The sequence below is a fragment of the Caretta caretta genome, chromosome 13 (assembly GCF_965140235.1).
Source record: "Caretta caretta isolate rCarCar2 chromosome 13, rCarCar1.hap1, whole genome shotgun sequence".
Lineage (NCBI taxonomy): Eukaryota > Metazoa > Chordata > Testudines > Cheloniidae > Caretta > Caretta caretta.
This window is the reverse complement of record NC_134218.1, coordinates 39284212-39303655: the sequence shown is the minus strand read 5'-3', so window position 1 is coordinate 39303655 and position 19444 is coordinate 39284212. Positions and strand designations below refer to the sequence as shown.

Genomic DNA, 19444 nt, shown 5'->3' with positions numbered 1-19444 from the left:
AATTGTGCTCCAGAGATACCAGCTCCCAGTCCCTAGCCCCTCCATCCTGAAGGAGAGAGGGGATGTTCCTACCATCCTACACACACACACACACACACCCCATCCTTATCCCCATGTGCCCCAGATGAGTAATGTGCTTGGCTCATCTGTGTCCTCCATCCCCATCCACCGAAGGAAAGCACTCCACCCCGGGTGTCTACCTCCTGCGCCCCCACAACGAGGAGCTAAGGAGCAAAGAAGACTCCGTCAGCCTCACCTGCCTGGTGCGGGGCTTCTTCCCCGAGGACATCTCGGTGCAGTGGATGAAGAACCATGAAGGTGAAAAGGAGACTGACAACATCACCACTCCGCCCATGAAGGACAAAGATGGCGACTCGAACTTCTTCCTCTACAGCAAGCTGAAAGTCAGCAAGGCCAGCTGGAACAGCGGGGACACCTACACCTGCATGGTCATCCACGAAGCCCTGCAGATGAAGTTCACCCAACGCAGCATCAGCAAAGTCTCTGGTAAATGAAGACGTCTCCTCCCAGCCCCACTGGTAGCATTGTCCAGTACAGCTTCCTGTAAATAATCTGTGTGCCCTCAGTGACGACAAGTGAATAAACGGAACTAGTCTGAGCTCACCCCCAGGTCTCCTTGTTGTGGTGTCACTGGGTGAAAACTGCAGGTCACTCAAGGTGGACGAGGTCCCAAGTTGCAGGCTGGGAGAAACCGAGATGCTATAAGGCTGGGGGTGCTAATACCCAGATCCTGTATGGGTGGATACATATACACCATGGATGGATACATAGATACATGGGTAGATTCCATGAAAGGAAAGGTGAGTAGATGCCATGGAAGGAAGGATAGGTAGATATGTGGGTCCATGCCATTTAAGGAAGGATGAATGCATGCATGAGTACAGACACAGCATGGAAACAGTGATGGAGAGGGGGGTAGATGCACAGTTACACATATACACACGGACATACTGCAGAGGAACAGACAAATTCAAGCCAATCTCAGTTGGAAGGCCAGGTGTTCAAAGAGATGATTAGACGGATACATACTTCAGGGGGCAGGAGATATCACCAAGAGATATCACAAGGAGGAGGAGAGAAATAGAAAGATCATTATTTGGATTAAATTAACTCCTATACCCCCAACTGAGACCAGGACCCTGTTGGGATGGGCACGGCACAGACAGTGGGAGACAGTCCTTCTCACAACCTAAATACAGAAAGAGGAGGAGGAGAAACAGAGGTACCAAGAGTGGAAGGGACCTGCCCAAAATCACCGAGCATGTCAATGACAGAGCTAGAAACAGAATCCAGGTGTCCTGAATGGCCCACCCAGTGTGCCTGCAACTAGACTGCACTGCACTCAGGGAATGATGGTTGGATGACTCAAAGAGGGTGGATGCCAATGGATAAACAGATGCCGAGGGATAGAAAAAGTGTATGGGGATCCGCAGATGGGTGGACGGATGGATAGAGGGGTGCGTGTGGGGGTATAGATGGATGGATGGTGAATGTTGGATGGGTACACTTTCTGAAGGATTGATGGATGGATAAATAGATGGACTGTCATAGATGGACAGGAGGAGATGGGGATGAATGGATGTATAAATGAATGTCAATGGATTGGTAGTTACATATGGCACTGGACTGGTACCGATGGGGATGGGCAGGTGGATGGATGAATGGGTTGTTTTCCATAGTGAATGAGTGATAGATGGAGATGAAAGGATGGGTAAATATGATAATGGCTGACTACATATATTTGGGAAAGGATGGATGGCAATGAATGGATTAGTGTCAATGGGTACCAATGGTGATGGAGGGATAGGGGTGGATGAATACTGAAAGGGATATATAGATAAGTGCAAGGGGTTGCAGAGATGGATGGTGAGGGATGAGGATGGATGGACAGACAGACAGGACATTGGATGGATGGATGGTTAGGAACAAGAATGGATGGATGGGTACAGATCAGTGTGGGTGGATGGAAGATACAGATGAGGGTGGATGGATGGTGAGGGATGAGCAAGGATGGATGGATGGTACAGATCAGGAGGGATGGGTAGATGATGGTTATGGATGAAGAAGGATGGATGGATGGCTAAGCAATCCCTAGGATCCCACTGAGGCAAGGTCCTCTAAGCTAGAACCTTTGTATGCCCAGAGGGGCATTGTGTCAGGGTCAGCATTTACTCCACATCCCATCCCACCCCAGAGAGGAGCAGGGAGAGTTTCCAGACAGAATCAGTGGAGGGAGGGCAATTCAAATTCCCCGACCCCTAAACACACCTCCCCCACTGGCTAGGAGGCTAAGGGGTCTCCCTCCACCCCCGACCCTCTGTGGAAACTGGGGAGGGGGTGGTAGAACAACAGACAGCAAACACCCCGCACCAGGGATCAGCTCCTGGCACCCAGTGCTCGCAAAGCAGCACCAGCAGTAGGGCTGTTATCTGAAGCAGACACTAAGCAAGGGCTCAGCTAAAGTCTCACGAGCTCCGGTGACATAGGGGGCCCAGGCAGTGGGGTGGGACACAGGAGGCAGACTCCTCTATGGCCCCACACACGAGCTCTGTCTCCTACCTAGCCCCAACAGGGCACCCACACACATACACGCACATGTGTGTGTGTGTGTCGGCCCCAGGGCTGGATGGGCGAGCGCAGGGCTCGAACACACCAGTGCCGAGGACAGAGCTCCACGCATGGTGCTAAAGGGTGCGTAGCCAGCAGCAGCAGTGTGAGGGCTGTTCTCCTGGGGCCGTGCAGTTGCTAGCAGGGAGGGGCACACAAAGTAGGAGACTGCAGTGGTTGCTGAGAGAGAGAGAGAGAGAGAGCTCAATCTGGTACAGATGGACACACATGTAACATGGCATGACCCAGAGACCCTCCCGCCTGGGCGGTGATGTTTGTACACACAGAGACACACAACACAGAGAGACACAAACATGCACCCAGAAGCAGCCACACAGCCTGGTCTCCCTCCACTCTCAGCCAGCTCTAAGAGGCAGCCATCTCTGGGACAGGTGTTACAGGAATCCCTCACCCCGTGCTGAGTTGCTTCCCCTCTGGGATGGAACATGGGGGCTGTTTATACACGGACCCCTCACCGAGCACTGAGACATGTCTGACTCTTGGGTGGGGTATGCGGGGGTCAGTTTATATGGGGATATCTCACCCGTCTCTAAGAAGCAGCTACCAACTCCAACCAAATCCTTGGATCCCCCTTTACATAGGGAATGAGACCTGCGTCATCCAGAAGCCATGCACACCTGCAGGGAGCATGGCAGTGGACTCAGTATGGAGGGTTCTCCCCCCACAGTCAGAGCTGACCTCAATGCCCCCACTGCTGTGCTAGGGGGCGCCATCCTGCAGGGGGCACCATCTTTCCTCTGAGAGATCCTGAGCCTCCCCACCATTAAATTACTCATGGCTCTGTTCCTCAAAGCGACACTGTTCCGCAGCCCCCATGTCAGCTACAGCTTGGCATTTGGACAAGGGGTCCCTATCTAAACAGCCCCTGTGTCCCACACCAAAGGGGGCCACATCTCTGTGCCGGCCGAGAGAGCCCCCTATGAACAGCCACCAGATGCCACCATCCCAGTGCCACCCAAGGGAGCCCTAAATAAACAGCCCCAGAGGCGGCTGTGTTCCATCTGAAGCAACTCCTGAGTGTTAGGTACATTGGGATCAGCGTCATAGAGGAACACACATGAAATCCATCCATCCTGGTCTTTAGGGGGCTCCCCCATCGCTGCTGCATCCCAGCACCTCACACACATTCTGAGGGATCCTGAGCCACCTCGCTTGTGGGAATGGAGGGATGGAGAATGTGTGCAAACGGAGAGAGTGAGTGAAGATGTGTGGAATGCATGGTTGGATGAATGGACAGTTGTGTATAGGGATGGATGGGTGGAGGCATGTGTGGTCATGGATGGATGGGTGGAGGGGTGGGTGGGGATGGATGGATGGATGGATGGTTGTTTCTAGAGATGAATGGGTGGCGGGGTGTGTGGTCATGGATGGATGGTTGCATCTAGAGATGGACGGATGGTTGTATCTAGAGATGGATAGGTAGAGGGTGGGTGGGGATGGATGGATGGTTGTATCTAGAGATGGATGGGTGGAGGGGTGAGTGGTCATGAATGGATGGTTGCATCTAAAGATGGATGGATGGTTGTATCTGGAAATGGATGGCTAGAGGGGTGGGTGGGGATGGATGGATGGATGGTTGTTTCTAGAGATGGATGGGTGGAGGGGTGTGTGGTCATGGATGGATGGTTGCATCTAGAGATGGACGGATGGTTGTATCTAGAGATGGATAGGTAGGGGGTGGGTGGGGATGGATGGATGGTTGTATCTAGAGATGGATGGGGGAGGGGTGTGTGGTCATGGATGGGTCGGGTGAGGGCTGTATGGGAGTGTATGGAGGGATGGATGGATGGTTGTATCTTAACACAGATAGGTGGGCAGGACATCGCTAGGGATGGATGGATGGATGGATGGCGGGGTCGGTCTAGAGATGGATGGGTGGAGGGGTGTGTGGTTTAGGATGGCTGGATATGTCTAGAGAGGGAATGGTGGAGGGATGGAAGGATGAGAAGGGGATAGGCGGGTTGATGTTGGATGCAGAGTCCGAGCTCTCTCTGTCACAGTGGCTGAGTCGGAGTTGATGTCTCTTTCTCTCCCCCCAACAGAGATGATCATGTCGGGTGAGTTTTGCAGCGATGACGGAGATGAAGAGCTTGATGGCCTCTGGTCCAGCCTCTCAGTCTTTATAACCCTCTTCCTCTTGAGCGTCTGCTACAGTGCCACCGTGACCCTGTTCAAGGTGAGAGAGAGAACATAGGAACGAAGGAATGAACGAGTTTAGCTCAGTAGAGGGCAGCTTGGAAGGGAAAGAAAGAACAGAAGAAGGAAAGAGAAAGACAAATAGGTGAATAAGAGAGACTGAGTGAATGAGACGCAGACATAAAAGTAGGAAGGGATGACACAGACAGACAGACCGAGCAGCTCCCCCAGCGCTGACCCCTCTCACCCCTGCTCCCTCTGCCGCCCTGCAGGTGAAGTGGCTGTTCTCCACCGTGGTGCAGCTGAGGCGTGCGAGGGGCCCCGAGTACAAGAACGCTGTCCAGCGCGTGGTGTAGGGGCCGCTGCCCCCATCCGCCCGGAGACAAGGGGCCGGGACTCCCGGCTCTATTGGTGACACCACCCTGAGTCCCACAGCTGCCCCCCACCACTGCTGTGCCTCTGGGAGACCCCCTGGGGGAGCGAGGAGCTCACCCCACATGGCCTAATCCGCCCTCAGCCACTGGGGACGCTGCCCCGCTGGGAGCTGGGCTGAGACCGGACAACTCGTACCATGCAGGGAACCAGCGCCCCTAGAGAGGAAACAACCCGAGTCCCACTTCCCACCTTCCTGAGCCCAACAGCCCCCTGCTCTAGGACTGGATCAGAGCCAGCACCCCCTAGAGCGGAAAGGCCCCATATCCCCTTCCCCACCCCCTGCGCCAGCCAGCCCCCCGCCCTGGGGCAGGACCATAGCCAGAGTTGTGTCTGTCGTGCTGTATGTTGCATATTTAGCTCTTCATTGGGATTTTTGTGTGTGGTGTGTGTGTGGGTGTGACTTTTGTTGTGTGCACTGAGTGACAATAAATAAATAAATAAATAAATATACAAATCAGGCTCCATCTCATTCACAAGCTCCATCCCCGACTTTCAGGGACCCCGGACACCCTCCAGAGGGTCATGTCGTGTCTGTAGGGGGCGCCTCCCGGCATGGAGAATAAAATGAAGGATGCCCGCTGCACTGGCCCCAATGGGAGATGGGGGCCTAGCTACGAACCCAGAGAGCTGGGACTGAGGGGCACTAAGGGGAGATCTCTGGGGCAGGGAATACCACTGATCAGCCAAGAAAGAAAGAAAGAGAGTTTTGTGCATGTCTGAGAATGGACGGATGCGTAGATAGAGCTGGGATAGATAGATAGATGCGTAGACGGGGCTGGGACATACAGTGGGTACCGTTCTCCTTGGTTAAATCCCCCAAACCACCCTGAAATGCAGCCACCAATTCTTAACTTCTTTTATTTTCGATCAATCTCACAATTCCCGTGTAAGTTGCAAGTTAAACGATGGATCAAATGAGACTCTTCTCCCTCGCCAGAGTCCACGTTGACCAGCCCTCAGGACACTACAGCCCTGCACACACAGACACACAAGGAAATCCAGTCCCTGCCGTGGGATGGGGGTGGAGGATTGAGGGGCACGGGGCTGAGCTCAAGCTCCAGCGTGGGCTGCCCCACTGGGATGTCCGGAGAAAGATTCTGCCCTCCCTGCTCTGGGTTCTGCGGAGCTCAGACCCTTCAGCAGCCGTTGTCACGCCCTCCGCGCTGCCGTGGAACATGGTGCCTCCCGGTGTCCGGAGAGGGGGCCGGAGCCCGGGAGGGCTGAAGATGGAGGGAGGGAATGAAGAGGACGAAGCAGTGCTGTCCCCTCCTAGGAGCCCGGAGCCGGGCACTCACCGCACCTGTGGGACACAGAGAGCAGAGGGGTTCAGCCGGTGCCGCTCACGGGCAGCATCCTCGGCTGGGAGAGCAAGGCCAGAAGGGACCCTTGGGACCATCTAGCCTCGCCCAGCCATGCCTGCGTCCTGCCAGGATGTCTGGGTTCAGCTGCAGCTCATCTTCCAGACAGAGACACCAGCCTTGTCAAACCGCCTCAGGGAACGGCCACTGCCCAGCGGGTGCCGCACACCAAGTCCCTGGGGAGCCGCAGCTGCCTCCGCCGATTCTCCCTGCTTCTGGTACCAGCCCCATTGCAACGCGGCCCGGCACAGAACCGGCTTCACGGGCACCTCTGGCCCTTTGTGCTTCTGGGCCCGACCACTGATCCTTAGTGATCACAGCTGAGTGCTTATTGATTGACGCTCATTGAGCCTTGCTCTTGGAACATTTCCTCTTGCTTCTTAATTAGGGATCATTCATTTTTGGTCATTGATCATTAATTCCTGATTATTGACAAGTGATTCTTATCAATTGATAATTATTAGCAGCTTATTGATGCTTGATCCTCGATTCTTTAACATTAATTACTGATCTGTGAGTGTTGATTATTGATAATTAATTGCAGATTAATGGCTATTCAGCATTAAGTACAGATCACTAGGTACTGACCAGGGATAGCCAATCCGTGATTATTGATTTCTCAGTGATAAATAATTGGAATTGATAATAGACTGTTGATTCTCATGTATTGATCACTGGTGCATTAACCTTGATGGCAGCACATTCATTAGTGATGACGGGTGGTGGATTATTAATAAGTAATCGCTCCTGATTCTCTCTCATTGATCGCTGGTCACTGTCAGGAATCAGGGCTGGCAGCAGAGCCAGTCCCAGGCAACCTGACGTGCGCACCTGGCCTGGAGCCGGCTGCCTGATTGGCTCCCCCCTGATTGCTTGGCGGAGTCAGCAGCCCGGTTCATGAGCCCAGCAGAAGTTAAGCAGCTGCCCAAAGAATTTCCCCAGGGCTGCGATAGCAGCTGTGACTGCTTGTTCCAGCCCTGCACCTGCCTTCTTCCCATCTGGGTCCAGCCCAGCTCCTGCCTTCTTCCCGTCTGGGTCCAGCCATGCGCCTAACCCTGGGCTCCAATTCCTGACTGTGGCTCTCGCCCTTGGCTCTGGCCTCTGACAATCACTGACTATGGGTGGTGATGGTGATGGTGATGGCGGCTGGCTGCATGCTGATGGCGTGGGATCGATTCTTGAGCACGGGTTGTTGCTCTCAGCGGTGACGCGGGACCATGAAGGTAGCTGTTGCTCTTACCTTAAGCAGCGTGACGCCGGTGCTGTACAACAGGCTGAGCAGGAAGAGAGCAATGAAGGCAACAGGTGTCCAGAGACCGTCAGATTCCTCCTCTCCTCCTTCAACAGGGATGCCTTGGTCCTCCACTAGGCAGTGAGGAGCTGGGGATGAGACAAACGTGCCGGTTAGAGAGGCCTCTTCGTTAACCCAGGGAGCTGAGTGGGCACAGCGGGGAGCTCCGATCTGGGCTCTGGGCAGGAGATCCCCATCCAGGGCCAGAGACAGAGGGTCCCTGCCAGGGGAGACCGGGCAGGCTGCAGGGGGAGACCCCCCCGTCACAGGCTGCAATTCTCACAGCAGCCTCAGGGATTTCAGCCCCAACTTCCATTAAATTTCACTCCCTTTGGCTCCTTTACACACCCCAGCCACCCCGAGCATGCGATTCCCCTCCCCAGGCCAGCAACAGAGCTGGGCTGAGACCTGCCAATTCATAGCTCAATGAGGCCATGCACACAGCGGCATCTTCCCAGCCAATGCCAGTTCATTCCAATGCTGCCCTTCCAGATTTTGTGCCTGTGGCAGGGTGTGCATACCCGCACTAGCCAGGAAAGGGTTAATCACAACCTAGGGGTGGAGGAAGTCCTTCACCTCACACCATGCTAAGCAAGCTCCAAATGCTGTGCTGGTAGGAAGAAGAGCAGGCCAGCTCACTCTGCACTGACCGCCAAGGAGGAAGGACACTTGGTCGAGGCTCCAACCCAGGAGCCATTACAGCCCTTGCCTGTGGAAGGTGGACATCTCGAGACACAGACCTGGGACCTCTTGCCTTCAGCTGACCAGCTGCAGTCGGAGTCCCAGGGAAATACCTGCTCCGAGGAGTTCGCAGACCCCAACGTGATATGGACTGCAGCTTCAGGAAGCCAGGTAGCAAGTGACCCAGGGAGGTGGAGGGAGTGGTATCTCCCACCCGTCTAAGGTCAGCATGTTGCAATCAGGGGAGGAAAGCAATAACAGACAATGCGGAAATGGCAGAGGTGCTTAATGACCTCTGTGTTTCCGTTTTCACCAACAAGGTTGGTGCCGATTGGACGTCTAACGTAGTGAATGCCAGTGAAAATGAGGTAGGATCAGAGGCTAAAATAGGGAAAGAACAAGTTAAAAATTACTTAGTCATGTTAGATGTCTTCAAGTCACCAGGGCCGGATGAAACACATCCTAAAATACTCGAGGAACTGACTGAGGAGATATCAGAGCCATTAGCCATTATCTTTCAAAAGTCATGGAAGTTGGAGGAGATTGCAGAAGACTGGAAAAGGGCAAATCTAGTGCCCATCTATAAAAATGGAAATAAGGACAACCTGGGGAATGACAGACCAATCAGCTTAACTTCTGTACCCAGAAAGATAATGGAGCAAATAATTAAGCAATCAATTTGCAAACATGTAGAAGAAAATAAGGTGATAAGTAACAGCATGCATTTGTCAAGAACAAATCGTGTCAAACCAACCTGATAGCTTTTTTTGATGGGGAACAAGCCTTGTGGATAGGGCAGAAGCGATAGACATGGTATATCTTGACTTTAGGAAGGCTTTTGGTACAGTCTCATGGGACCTTCTCATAAAAAAACTAGGTAAATGCAGACTAGATGGAACTACAATGAGGTGGGTGTATAACTGGTTGCAAAACCGTTCCCAGAATGTAGTTATCAGTGGTTCACAGTCATGATGGAAGGGAATAATGAGTGGGGTCCCACAGGGATCAGTTCTGGGACCAGTTCTGTTCAATATCTTCATCTAACATGACATCAATGATTTAGATAATGGCATAGAGAACACACTTATAAAGTTTGTGGACGATACCAAGCTGGGAGGGGTTGCAAGTGCTTTGGAGGTTAGGATTAAAATTCAAAATGATCTGGACAAAGTGGAGAAATGTTCTGAAGTTCAGGAAGGACAGGCAGGGCAGAAAAGGTGGGGGAGTAGCACTGTATGTAAGGGAGCAGTATGACTGCTCAGAGCTCCGGTACGAAACTGCAGAAAAACCTGAGTGTCTCTGGATTAAGTTTAGAAGTGTGAGCAACGAGAGTGAAGTAGTGGTGGGAGTCTGCTATAGACCACTGGACCAGGGGGATGAGGTGGATGAGGCTTTCTTCCAGCAACTTGCAGAAGCTACTAGATCGCACGCCCTGGTTCTCATGGGTGACTTTAATTTTCCTGATATATGCTGGGAGAGTAATACAGCGGTGCATAGACAATCCAGGACGTTTTTGGAAAGCGTAGGGGACAATTTCCTGGCGCAAGTGCTAGAGGAGCCAACTGGGGGGGAGCTTTTCTTGACCTGCTGCTCACAAACTGGGAAGAATTAGTGGGGGAAGCAAAAGTGGATGGGAATCTGGGAGGCAGTGACCATGAGTTGGTTGAGTTCAGGATCCTGACACAGGGAAGAAAGGTAAGCAGCAGGATATGGACCCTGGACTTCAGGAAAGCAGACTTCGACTCCCTCAGGGAACGGATGGGTAGGATCCCCTGGGGGACTAACATGAAGGGGAAAGGAGTCCAGGAGAGCTGGCTGTATTTCAAGGAATCCCTGTTGAGGTTACAGGGACAAACCATCCCGATGTGTCGAAAGAATAGTAAATATGGCAGGCGACCAGCTTGGCTTAACGGTGAAATCCTAGCGGATCTTAAGCATAAAAAAGAGGCTTACAAGAAGTGGAAGGCTGGACATATGACCAGGGAGGAGTATAAAAATATTGCTCGGGCATGTAGGAATGAAATTAGGAGGGCCAAATCGCACCTGAAGCTGCAGCTAGCGAGAGATGTTAAGAGTAACAAGAAGGGTTTCTTCAGGTATGTTAAAAGAAAAGGAGTACTTGTGGCACCTTAGAGACTAACCAATTTATTTGAGCATGAGCTTTCGTGAGCTACAGCTCACTTCATCAGATGTTTACCGTGGAAACTGCAGCAGACTTTATATACACACAGAGAATATGAAACAATACCTCCTCCCACCCCACTGTCCTGCTGGTAATAGCTTATCTAAAGTGATCAACAGGTGGGCCATTTCCAGCACAAATCCAGGTTTTCTCACCCTCCACCCCCCACACAAATTCACTCTCCTGCTGGTGCTAGCCCATCCAAAGTGACAACTCTTTACATAATCAAGTAGGGCTATTTCCTGCATAGATCAAGGTTTTCTCACATCCCCCCCACCCCCATACACACACAAACTCACTCTCCTGCTGGTAATAGCTCATCTAAACTGACCACTCTCCAAGTTTAAATCCAAGTTAAACTAGAACATCTGGGGGGGGGGGGTAGGAAAAAACAAGAAGAAACAGGCTACCTTGCATAATGACTTAGCCACTCCCAGTCTCTATTTAAGCCTAAATAAGAAGAAAGCCAAGGAAAGTGTGGGCCCCTTAATGAATGAGGGAGGCAACCTAGTGACAGAGGATGTGGAAAAAGCTAATGTACTCAATGCTTTTTTGGCCTCTGTCTTCACGAACAAGGTCAGCTCCCAGACTGCTGCGCTGGGCATCACAACATGGGGAATAGATGGCCAGCCCTCTGTGGAGAAAGAGGTGGTTAGGGACTATTTAGAAAAGCTGGACGTGCACAAGTCCATGGGGCCGGACGAGTTGCATCCGAGAGTGCTGAAGGAATTGGCGGCTGTGATTGCAGAGCCATTGGCCATTATCTTTGAAAACTCGTGGCGAACGGGGGAAGTCCCGGATGACTGGAAAAAGGCTAATGTAGTGCCAATCTTTAAAAAAGGGAAGAAGGAGGATCCTGGGAACTACAGGCCAGTCAGCATCACCTCAGTCCCCGGAAAAATCATGGAGCAGGTCCTCAAAGAATCAATCCTGAAGCACTTACATGAGAGGAAAGTGATCAGGAACAGTCAGCATGGATTCACCAAGGGAAGGTCATGCCTGACTAATCTAATCGCCTTCTATGATGAGATTACTGGTTCTGTGGATGAAGGGAAAGCAGTGGATGTATTGTTTCTTGACTTTAGCAAAGCTTTTAACAGTGTCTCCCACAGTATTCTTGTCAGCAAGTTAAAGAAGTACGGGCTGGATGAATGCACTATAAGGTGGGTAGAAAGTTGGCTAGATTGTCGGGCTCAACGGGTAATGACCAATGGCTCCATGTCTAGTTGGCAGCCGGTGTCAAGTGGAGTGCCCCAGGGGTCGGTCCTGGGGCCGGTTTTGTTCAATATCTTCATAAATGATCTGGAGGATGGTGTGGATTGCACTCTCAGCAAATTTGCGGATGATACTAAACTGGGAGGAGTGGTAGATACGCTGGAGGGCAGGGATAGGATACAGAGGGACCTAGACAAATTGGAGGATTGGGCCAAAAGAAATCTGATGAGGTTCAATAAGGATAAGTGCAGGGTCCTGCACTTAGGACAGAACAACCCAATGCACAGCTACAGACTAGGGACCGAATGGCTAGGCAGCAGTTCTGCGGAAAAGGACCTAGGGGTGACAGTGGACGAGAAGCTGGATATGAGTCAGCAGTGTGCCCTTGTTGCCAAGAAGGCCAATGGCATTTTGGGATGTATAAGTAGGGGCATAGCAAGCAGATCGAGGGACGTGATCGTCCCCCTCTATTCGACATTGGTGAGGCCTCATCTGGAGTACTGTGTCCAGTTTTGGGCCCCACACTACAAGAAGGATGTGGATAAATTGGAAAGAGTCCAGCGAAGGGCAACAAAAATGATTAGGGGTCTGGAACACATGACTTCTGAGGAGAGGCTGAGGGAACTGGGATTGTTTAGTCTGCGGAAGAGAAGAATGAGGGGGGATTTGATAGCTGCTTTCAACTACCTGAGAGGTGGTTCCAGAGAGGATGGTTCTAGACTATTCTCAGTGGTGGAAGAGGACAGGACAAGGAGTAATGGTCTCAAGTTGCAGTGGGGGAGGTTTAGGTTGGATATTAGGAAAAACTTTTTCACTAGGAGGGTGGTGAAACACTGGAATGCGTTGCCTAGGGAGGTGGTGGAATCTCCTTCCTTAGAAGTTTTTAAGGTCAGGCTTGACAAAGCCCTGGCTGGGATGATTTAATTGGGGATGGGTCCTGCTTTTGAGCAGGGGGTTGGACTAGATGACCTCCTGAGGTCCCTTCCAACCCTGATATTCTATGATTCTATGATTCTAAGTAAAAAGGATGAAATTCAATAAGGACAAATGAAAAGTACTCCACTTGGGAAGGAACAATCTTCCGCTCTACTCCGTGCTGATTAGGCCTCAACTGGAGTATTCTGTCCGGTTCTGGGTGCCATATTTCAGGAAAGATGTGGACAAATTGGAGAAAGTCAGAGAAGAGCAACAAAAATGATTAGAAGTCTAGAAAACATGAGCTTTCAGGGAGGATTAAAAATTGGGATTGTTTAGGCTGGAAAAGAGAAGGTTGAGAGGGGACATGATAACAGCTTTCAAGAACATAAAAGGTTCTTACAAGGAGGAGGGAGAAAAATTGCTCTCCTTAACCTCATAGGGTAGGACAATTAGCAATGGGCTTAAATTGCAGCAAGAGAGGTGTCGGTTGGACACTAGAAAAAACTTCCTGTCAGGGTGGTTAAGCACTGGCATAAATTGACTAGCGCGGTTGTGGAATCTCCATCACTGGAGATTTTTAAGAGCAGGTGAGACAAACACCTGTCATGGGTGGTCTAGATAATACTTAGTCCTGCCATGAGTGCAGGGGACTGGACTAGATGAGCGCTCAGGTGAGCCCGTGTCCCACTGCCCTTGCCTCATCCCCTCCGGTGACAGCCCCTGGGTTTGGCCATTACCACACTGCCCTGCATTTGAGGTCCTCTCTATTCACTTTGGTGGCTAGGCCACACTCCCCTACACTCAAGGGCTGCCATATTGACTCTAGCCCCAAGAAAACAAAGTCCTGCACTTCAGGGCTGATATATTCACCATGGGCACTAGGCCACACCGCTCTGTGCTCATGGATTCACTTTAGCAGACTTATCCTCCAGGAACTTATCTAATTTCCTTTTTCAACCCACTTATATTTTGGGCCATCACAACATCCCCTGACAACTACTTCCACATGTTGACTCTGTTGTGTGAAGAAGTTCTTTCTTGTGTTTGTTTGAAACCAGCTGCCATTTAATTTCATTGGGTGACCCCAGGTTCTTGTATTATGTGAAGGGGAAAATAACACTTCCTGATTTACTTTCTCCACACCCGCCATGATTTTATAGACCTCTGTCATATCCCCCTTAGTCATTTCTTTTCTAAGATGAAAAGTCCCAGCCTGTCTAGTCTCTCCTCAGTCGGAAGCTGTTCCATCCCCGTGATCAATGTTGTCCCTTTTCTCTGTACCTTCTCCATTTCTAATACATCTTTCTTGAGATGGGGCGACCAGAATTTCATGCAGTATTCAAGCTGTGGGCATACCATAGATTTATACAGTGGCATTATAAGATTTACTGCCTTAATATCTGTCCCTTTCCTAATGGTTCCTACCATTGTTACCTTTTCTGACTGTCACTCTGTGTTGACTCCAGAACTGAATGCTGTATTCCGGTTTTGGTCTCCCTAACCCCGTACACAGAGGTGAAATCACTTCCCCTGCACACCACCCCCATGTTTATACATCCAGGGACAGAGCTGGGAGGAATGAAGGCTCCTAACTCAGTCTCACCCTCCTGCCTATCTCCCTGAAGACATAACACCAAATTCCTGGGCGCTCTGCCTCTAACCTTATGTGGTCAAGTGAGGACGCATCTCCTAAGGGATCTCACGCCAGAGTGGCTAGGGCTACATTGTGAGACAGGTGCAATAGTTACGAAACAAGTCTTGGAGATGGGGGATCAGGGCTCTATTCCCACCTCTCCCACTGACCTGCAGTGTGACCCGAGACAAGCCACTTGGGCTGGGGACTTTAAAGGACTCTTAGGAAATTAGGTGCCAGTGAAATAAACTCACAATTGAATGGGAGTTGGGTGTCTCGTTCCCTTTTAGCTTCCCAATTTTAATCCCTTTGTGCCAAAATATCAGCTCCTTGGTTCCAGGACATTTGCTCTGCGTGTGTTCGTACAGGCCCATGCAATGGGGCCCTGACATCAGTCAGGAGATGTAGGAGCTGCAATATCATGAATAATAATGGATAGATAGCAACTCACTGCAGAGGGATGGGCAGGTAGAAACATGACACTGCATGAGGATGGATGGATGGATGCAGAGAGGATATTGCATAATTTTGCATGCATGGATGGACGGACATTGTGCAATCAAGGAAACAGGTACTGCAGAAGGTAGGATGGATGGATAGATACTGTGGAAGGATGAATTGACGTAGACAATCCATAAAGAAAGAAAGAAAGAAAGAAAGAAAGAAAGAAAGAAAGAAAGAAAGAAAGAAAGGTGGGGGGATACATCTAGATATTGTGGGAGGAAGGGTGGATGAGACACAGAGACAGTCTCCGCCAGAAGACACACCCTTCATCACAAACTCTAGCATGCTGCATTTTTATTTGGGCATATTCCACACACAGCCACGCTCTGTACACCAGAGCTCCCACAGCTTTACACACAGGCTAAGAGGAATCCCAGAGCCCACGAGGTTCTCTGGCCATCTCAGATATGTCGTGAGGAGCCCACGCGGCTCTGCTCCTCAGTAGCAGGTGATGTCAGTATCGGACAAGATCACAGAAACATTGACGGCGGTGGGTTTACCGGAGGCTTTGTCCACGCTCCGGTGGATGAAGGTCATGGGCAGACCCTCGTGCCCCACCACGCAGGCGTACGTGTTCCCCCGTTCCCATTCAGATGCCAAGACATTGAGCTTGCTGTAGATGAAGTAGCGCTCCTCCTTCCCAGCCTCCCGGACGGGGCCGATGTTGGTGTAGGCTTCCTGGGGCACGGGCCGGTCCTGCTGGGTCCATGTCACCAAGATGTCTCTGGGCCGGAAGCCGGAGGCCAGGCAGGTGATGGTGGCCGATTCCCGGAGAGCCAGCTCCTCAGCGTGAGGAGGGGAGATGTAGACAGAAGGGGCCCGGAGGGAAACCACTGCCATGAGAAACAGCAAAGGGTTAATGTGAAGGATTAGAATGCAGGAGTCCTGGCTACCATCCTCCACCCTCATCGCCCTGCTATATCCCACGAGACCCCCCACTCCCCACCCAGACCCATGGATACAATCCAGGAGTTCAGACCACACTAACCCACTAGATCCAAATACCTTCCCTGAAAAGTGGCTAGAACTCAGGACTCATGGCTTCCAGTCTCCCTATTCTAACCCACGACAACCCACTCCCCTCCCAGAGACAGAAAAAGAACCCAGGAGTCCTGACTCTGTCCCCTTCTGTCTCATAAATTTGCCTGTTTCATCCCAACCACAAATTTGCGACTCCCAGTCCCAAAGACCTCAAGCCGGTTCACAGCTAGAGACAGAAGGTCCCGTCTCCCATTCCCCACATCCTGAGCCAGCCACTCTCCCAAGCCTGCAGCCGGATGGCAGCTGGCGCCCCCTACAGGGGAAAGGCTGAGTTCTTACTGTGTCTCTTGCGGATGCTCTTGACAATGGCCGACGGGATGTCTTGGTGCTTCACGGTGCAGGTGAACTCCTCCCCCGCCTGCCACTCCTCCACGCACACCCGCAGGATGCTGGTTGCACTGTAGGTGCCATCTTCCTGCAGCACTGCCTCCCTGGAGACCACGGCCAACGGGCCCCCACTACCCCGGTTCCAGGAGACCTCCAGGCTTCCGGGGGTCTCCATGCTGCTCACCAAACAACTGATGGTGGCGTTCTGCCCTATGTAGAGGTCCTCCAGGGAAGGGGGAAGGAGAGAGACCTCCAGAGGGTGTCGATTACAGTTGCTGACACCTGGTGGGGGGCAGGAGGCAGCGTTGAGGGCTGGGCTGAGCAAATATTTCAACAGGCACGAGGTGGTAACTGAGTGCCTCTCTCTCAGGGGCGCAAAGCCCAGGGGCTGTTTGGGAAAGGGGCTGAGGGTCATTGGAGGTGGAAATAGGCCACTGGGTTCCCTGGTAGAAGGGGCGGGACCCTCATCTTATGGAGCAGCGGAGAAAATGGCTGAGATTTTCCAACCAACAGAGAGATTGGGATTCCTGGGTCCAATTATGCTTATTTGGGTCTCTCGGTGTCAGGAGCAAATCTGAAGGTCTCCGGCTTTGTTGGGAGAAAGCCCCATTGCAGAAAACATGGCCAGGGACAGACCTGCCCTGGTTGCTCAACTCAGGGTCCTTCCAGACAGAAATTCATGAGCTTGATGACCCACCTGAGCTCAATACAGTTATTCCTCTTTCCCAGAGATGGCAGCTGGTACAAAGGACAAATGACCTGCCCACGGTCATGACTGGCACCCAGATCCTCCTGCCCTAACCACTAGACCCCACACTGCACCCACGGCTCAGGACGGAACTTGTGTTCCCTAAACCCTACCCCCTGCACAGGCAGAAGGGCCATTTATATTGCACACCCATGGCCTGCCGAGGTTCCTCAGGTCATGAGTCCCGCAACTCCCACCGCAAGCCGATGGAGGAGGGGAGACCTCGAATCACTTTAGAAATCTCAGCAGGGAAGCCCAGACTGACGGGAATCCTGGCACCCGGGGACAATGTCCTCTATTGAATGTTGTGTGAAGAATATGCATGGTGTCACTCATGAGATTAGTTTCTAAAGTGGATGCTGCTGGAGCTGGGATTCCAAATTCATATGGACGTCCAAGCCCCACTGTGGGGCAATGGAGCTGAGGGGTTTCTCTCCTTTGTTTGCATGAATTCGTCAGCTTCTGAATCCGATATGGAATCTGCCCCACCCCAGCTCATCTTTTCCTTGAGAACAGATTTTAATTGGGTGCCTGTCATGGCTGCAGATCCATAAAGACATTCCTAATGTGTCAGCAACAAATTTGAGGAATAAAAAGGGACAATAAGGACAAAATTGTGAATCAACCACCTTGGGAATCCATGTCCAAGTGTGGAGCAAACAACTCCCAGGGGGATCCATGGTTAAGAAGGAAAGAAATTTTTCAGTGAACCACCTCCCTGCCATGAAAGTCTTCCGTGAACTTTCCCCAAGAGCAAGAGTGTCCATCCCAATGTCTTGGCCAAATCACAGCCCAATGAGATTACATTCTGCACCCGCCCTTAAATTCCCTCTTGCACTTAGGACAGTTTTCCTGCATTTCCGTTAGTGGTGATGGGGTCTATGAAGCTGCAGAATCATCTCCTCCAGGGGTGGGGTGGGATCCCCATTACTTGGGGCATTTCGGACTGGATAATGCTTTGGGAATACAGGAAACTCTCCTGCACTGGAGTGGAGGGGAGGTTCCCACCCAGCTCAGGTTGCAATAAATCTTGGTTTCACCAAAGATGACATCATAACGGAGAAAGAAATCCTTCATTGCCACGCCCCCTCCCCCCACCAGAGTTCACGTGGAGTCATGCGGTTGTTTATGCCATTGGCTGGACGGGATAAGAACACATGTGGACATCCCCAAATTAATACCTGCCTCTGAGAACCCACTTACCGAGGGACACCTTTTCCACAACCCTCTTGGGCTCTTCCATGGCCGGGTGATGCACCACACAGGTGTAATTTCCTTGTTCTTGACTTGGCTCAACCTTCAGGACGCTGTAGGCAGAGAAAGTGCCACTTCCTGACACAGGGCCATTGTTGTAACTGGGCTTGAGTTCCGGGGAGTTGTTCTTCAACCATGACATGCTGATCTCTTCAGGGTAGAAGCCACTAGCTTCGCAGATGAGAGTCAAGGAGACTCTGTTCCCGGAGATGTCTTCGTGGTAGGCTTGGGAGACAGTGACTGTGGGCTCCTTCTTACTGATGCCTAAATGAAAAGGAAGAGGGGCAAGAGAAGAATAAGATTTGGTTTGTCTGTCTAAGTTACGGACTTAGATCCAGCAGCTATCACTGTGTGAATGGGCCAGGGAGGGCAGTTGTTCAGGGTACGTGTGAAGCTAAAAACCAGGCAAAATAAAAACCCAACCCTTGAGCATCATCTCCCTTGAAACTCAAAGAGCCTGGATCTTCACCCAAAGACTCAAATGAACTCCAAAGCCTTCCCCGCAGAATGCACAGTGAACTTCCAGATCCTCAACCTTCAACGGCAACAACTTAACAACATCATATTCGTCTTCTTCCCCTCCCTTGTTTTTGTAATCACTTCCTTCCTCCTTATCTTCATCTTCTCCAGCATTCTAACGTTCTTTCTTTTTTTCTCCTTCAGCATCTTCATTTCCTTCTTCATTGTCATCGACATCATCTTCATCCCCTTCGAGATCATCATCCTAATTGTTACCCTCAGCTTGGTTTTACAGTAACGCAGATGGGCAGGGGGCTTTGAGCGAGTCCTGTGTCTCAAATCTAAACCCTCACCCCAAACCTTGAACCACATTATCTCCTCTTCACCCCAAGTCTCCACCATACATCATCATGACATTGGGTCACCAACCCATTTGCTCACTCAGATGGAGCCTCTTCCCTCCTTCAAACACTCACAGCAAAATTCAACACAACTGAGATTTTTCAAAGGCTGGCTAAGGGACTTGGACACCTTGGGTATTTCAATGGGATTTGGGCACCTAACTCCACTGGAGACTTAGAGATTCTCATCAGAAATATCCCTGAAAGACTAG

The 19444-nt window shown here is 51.2% G+C and overlaps 1 protein-coding gene across 1 annotated transcript in view; it reads left to right on the top strand.

Moving 5' to 3' along the window:
* Positions 1-19444, top strand: part of LOC125622444 (uncharacterized) — a 49467-nt gene that overhangs the window by 4993 nt on the left and 25030 nt on the right. Inside the window, exons 5-10 of the mRNA XM_075118537.1 lie at positions 175-507; positions 4692-4825; positions 5058-5137; positions 15596-15791; positions 16448-16584; positions 19036-19125. Coding sequence (XP_074974638.1) covers positions 175-507; positions 4692-4825; positions 5058-5137; positions 15596-15791; positions 16448-16584; positions 19036-19125 — 970 coding nt within the window. The remainder of the gene's footprint in view (positions 1-174; positions 508-4691; positions 4826-5057; positions 5138-15595; positions 15792-16447; positions 16585-19035; positions 19126-19444) is intronic.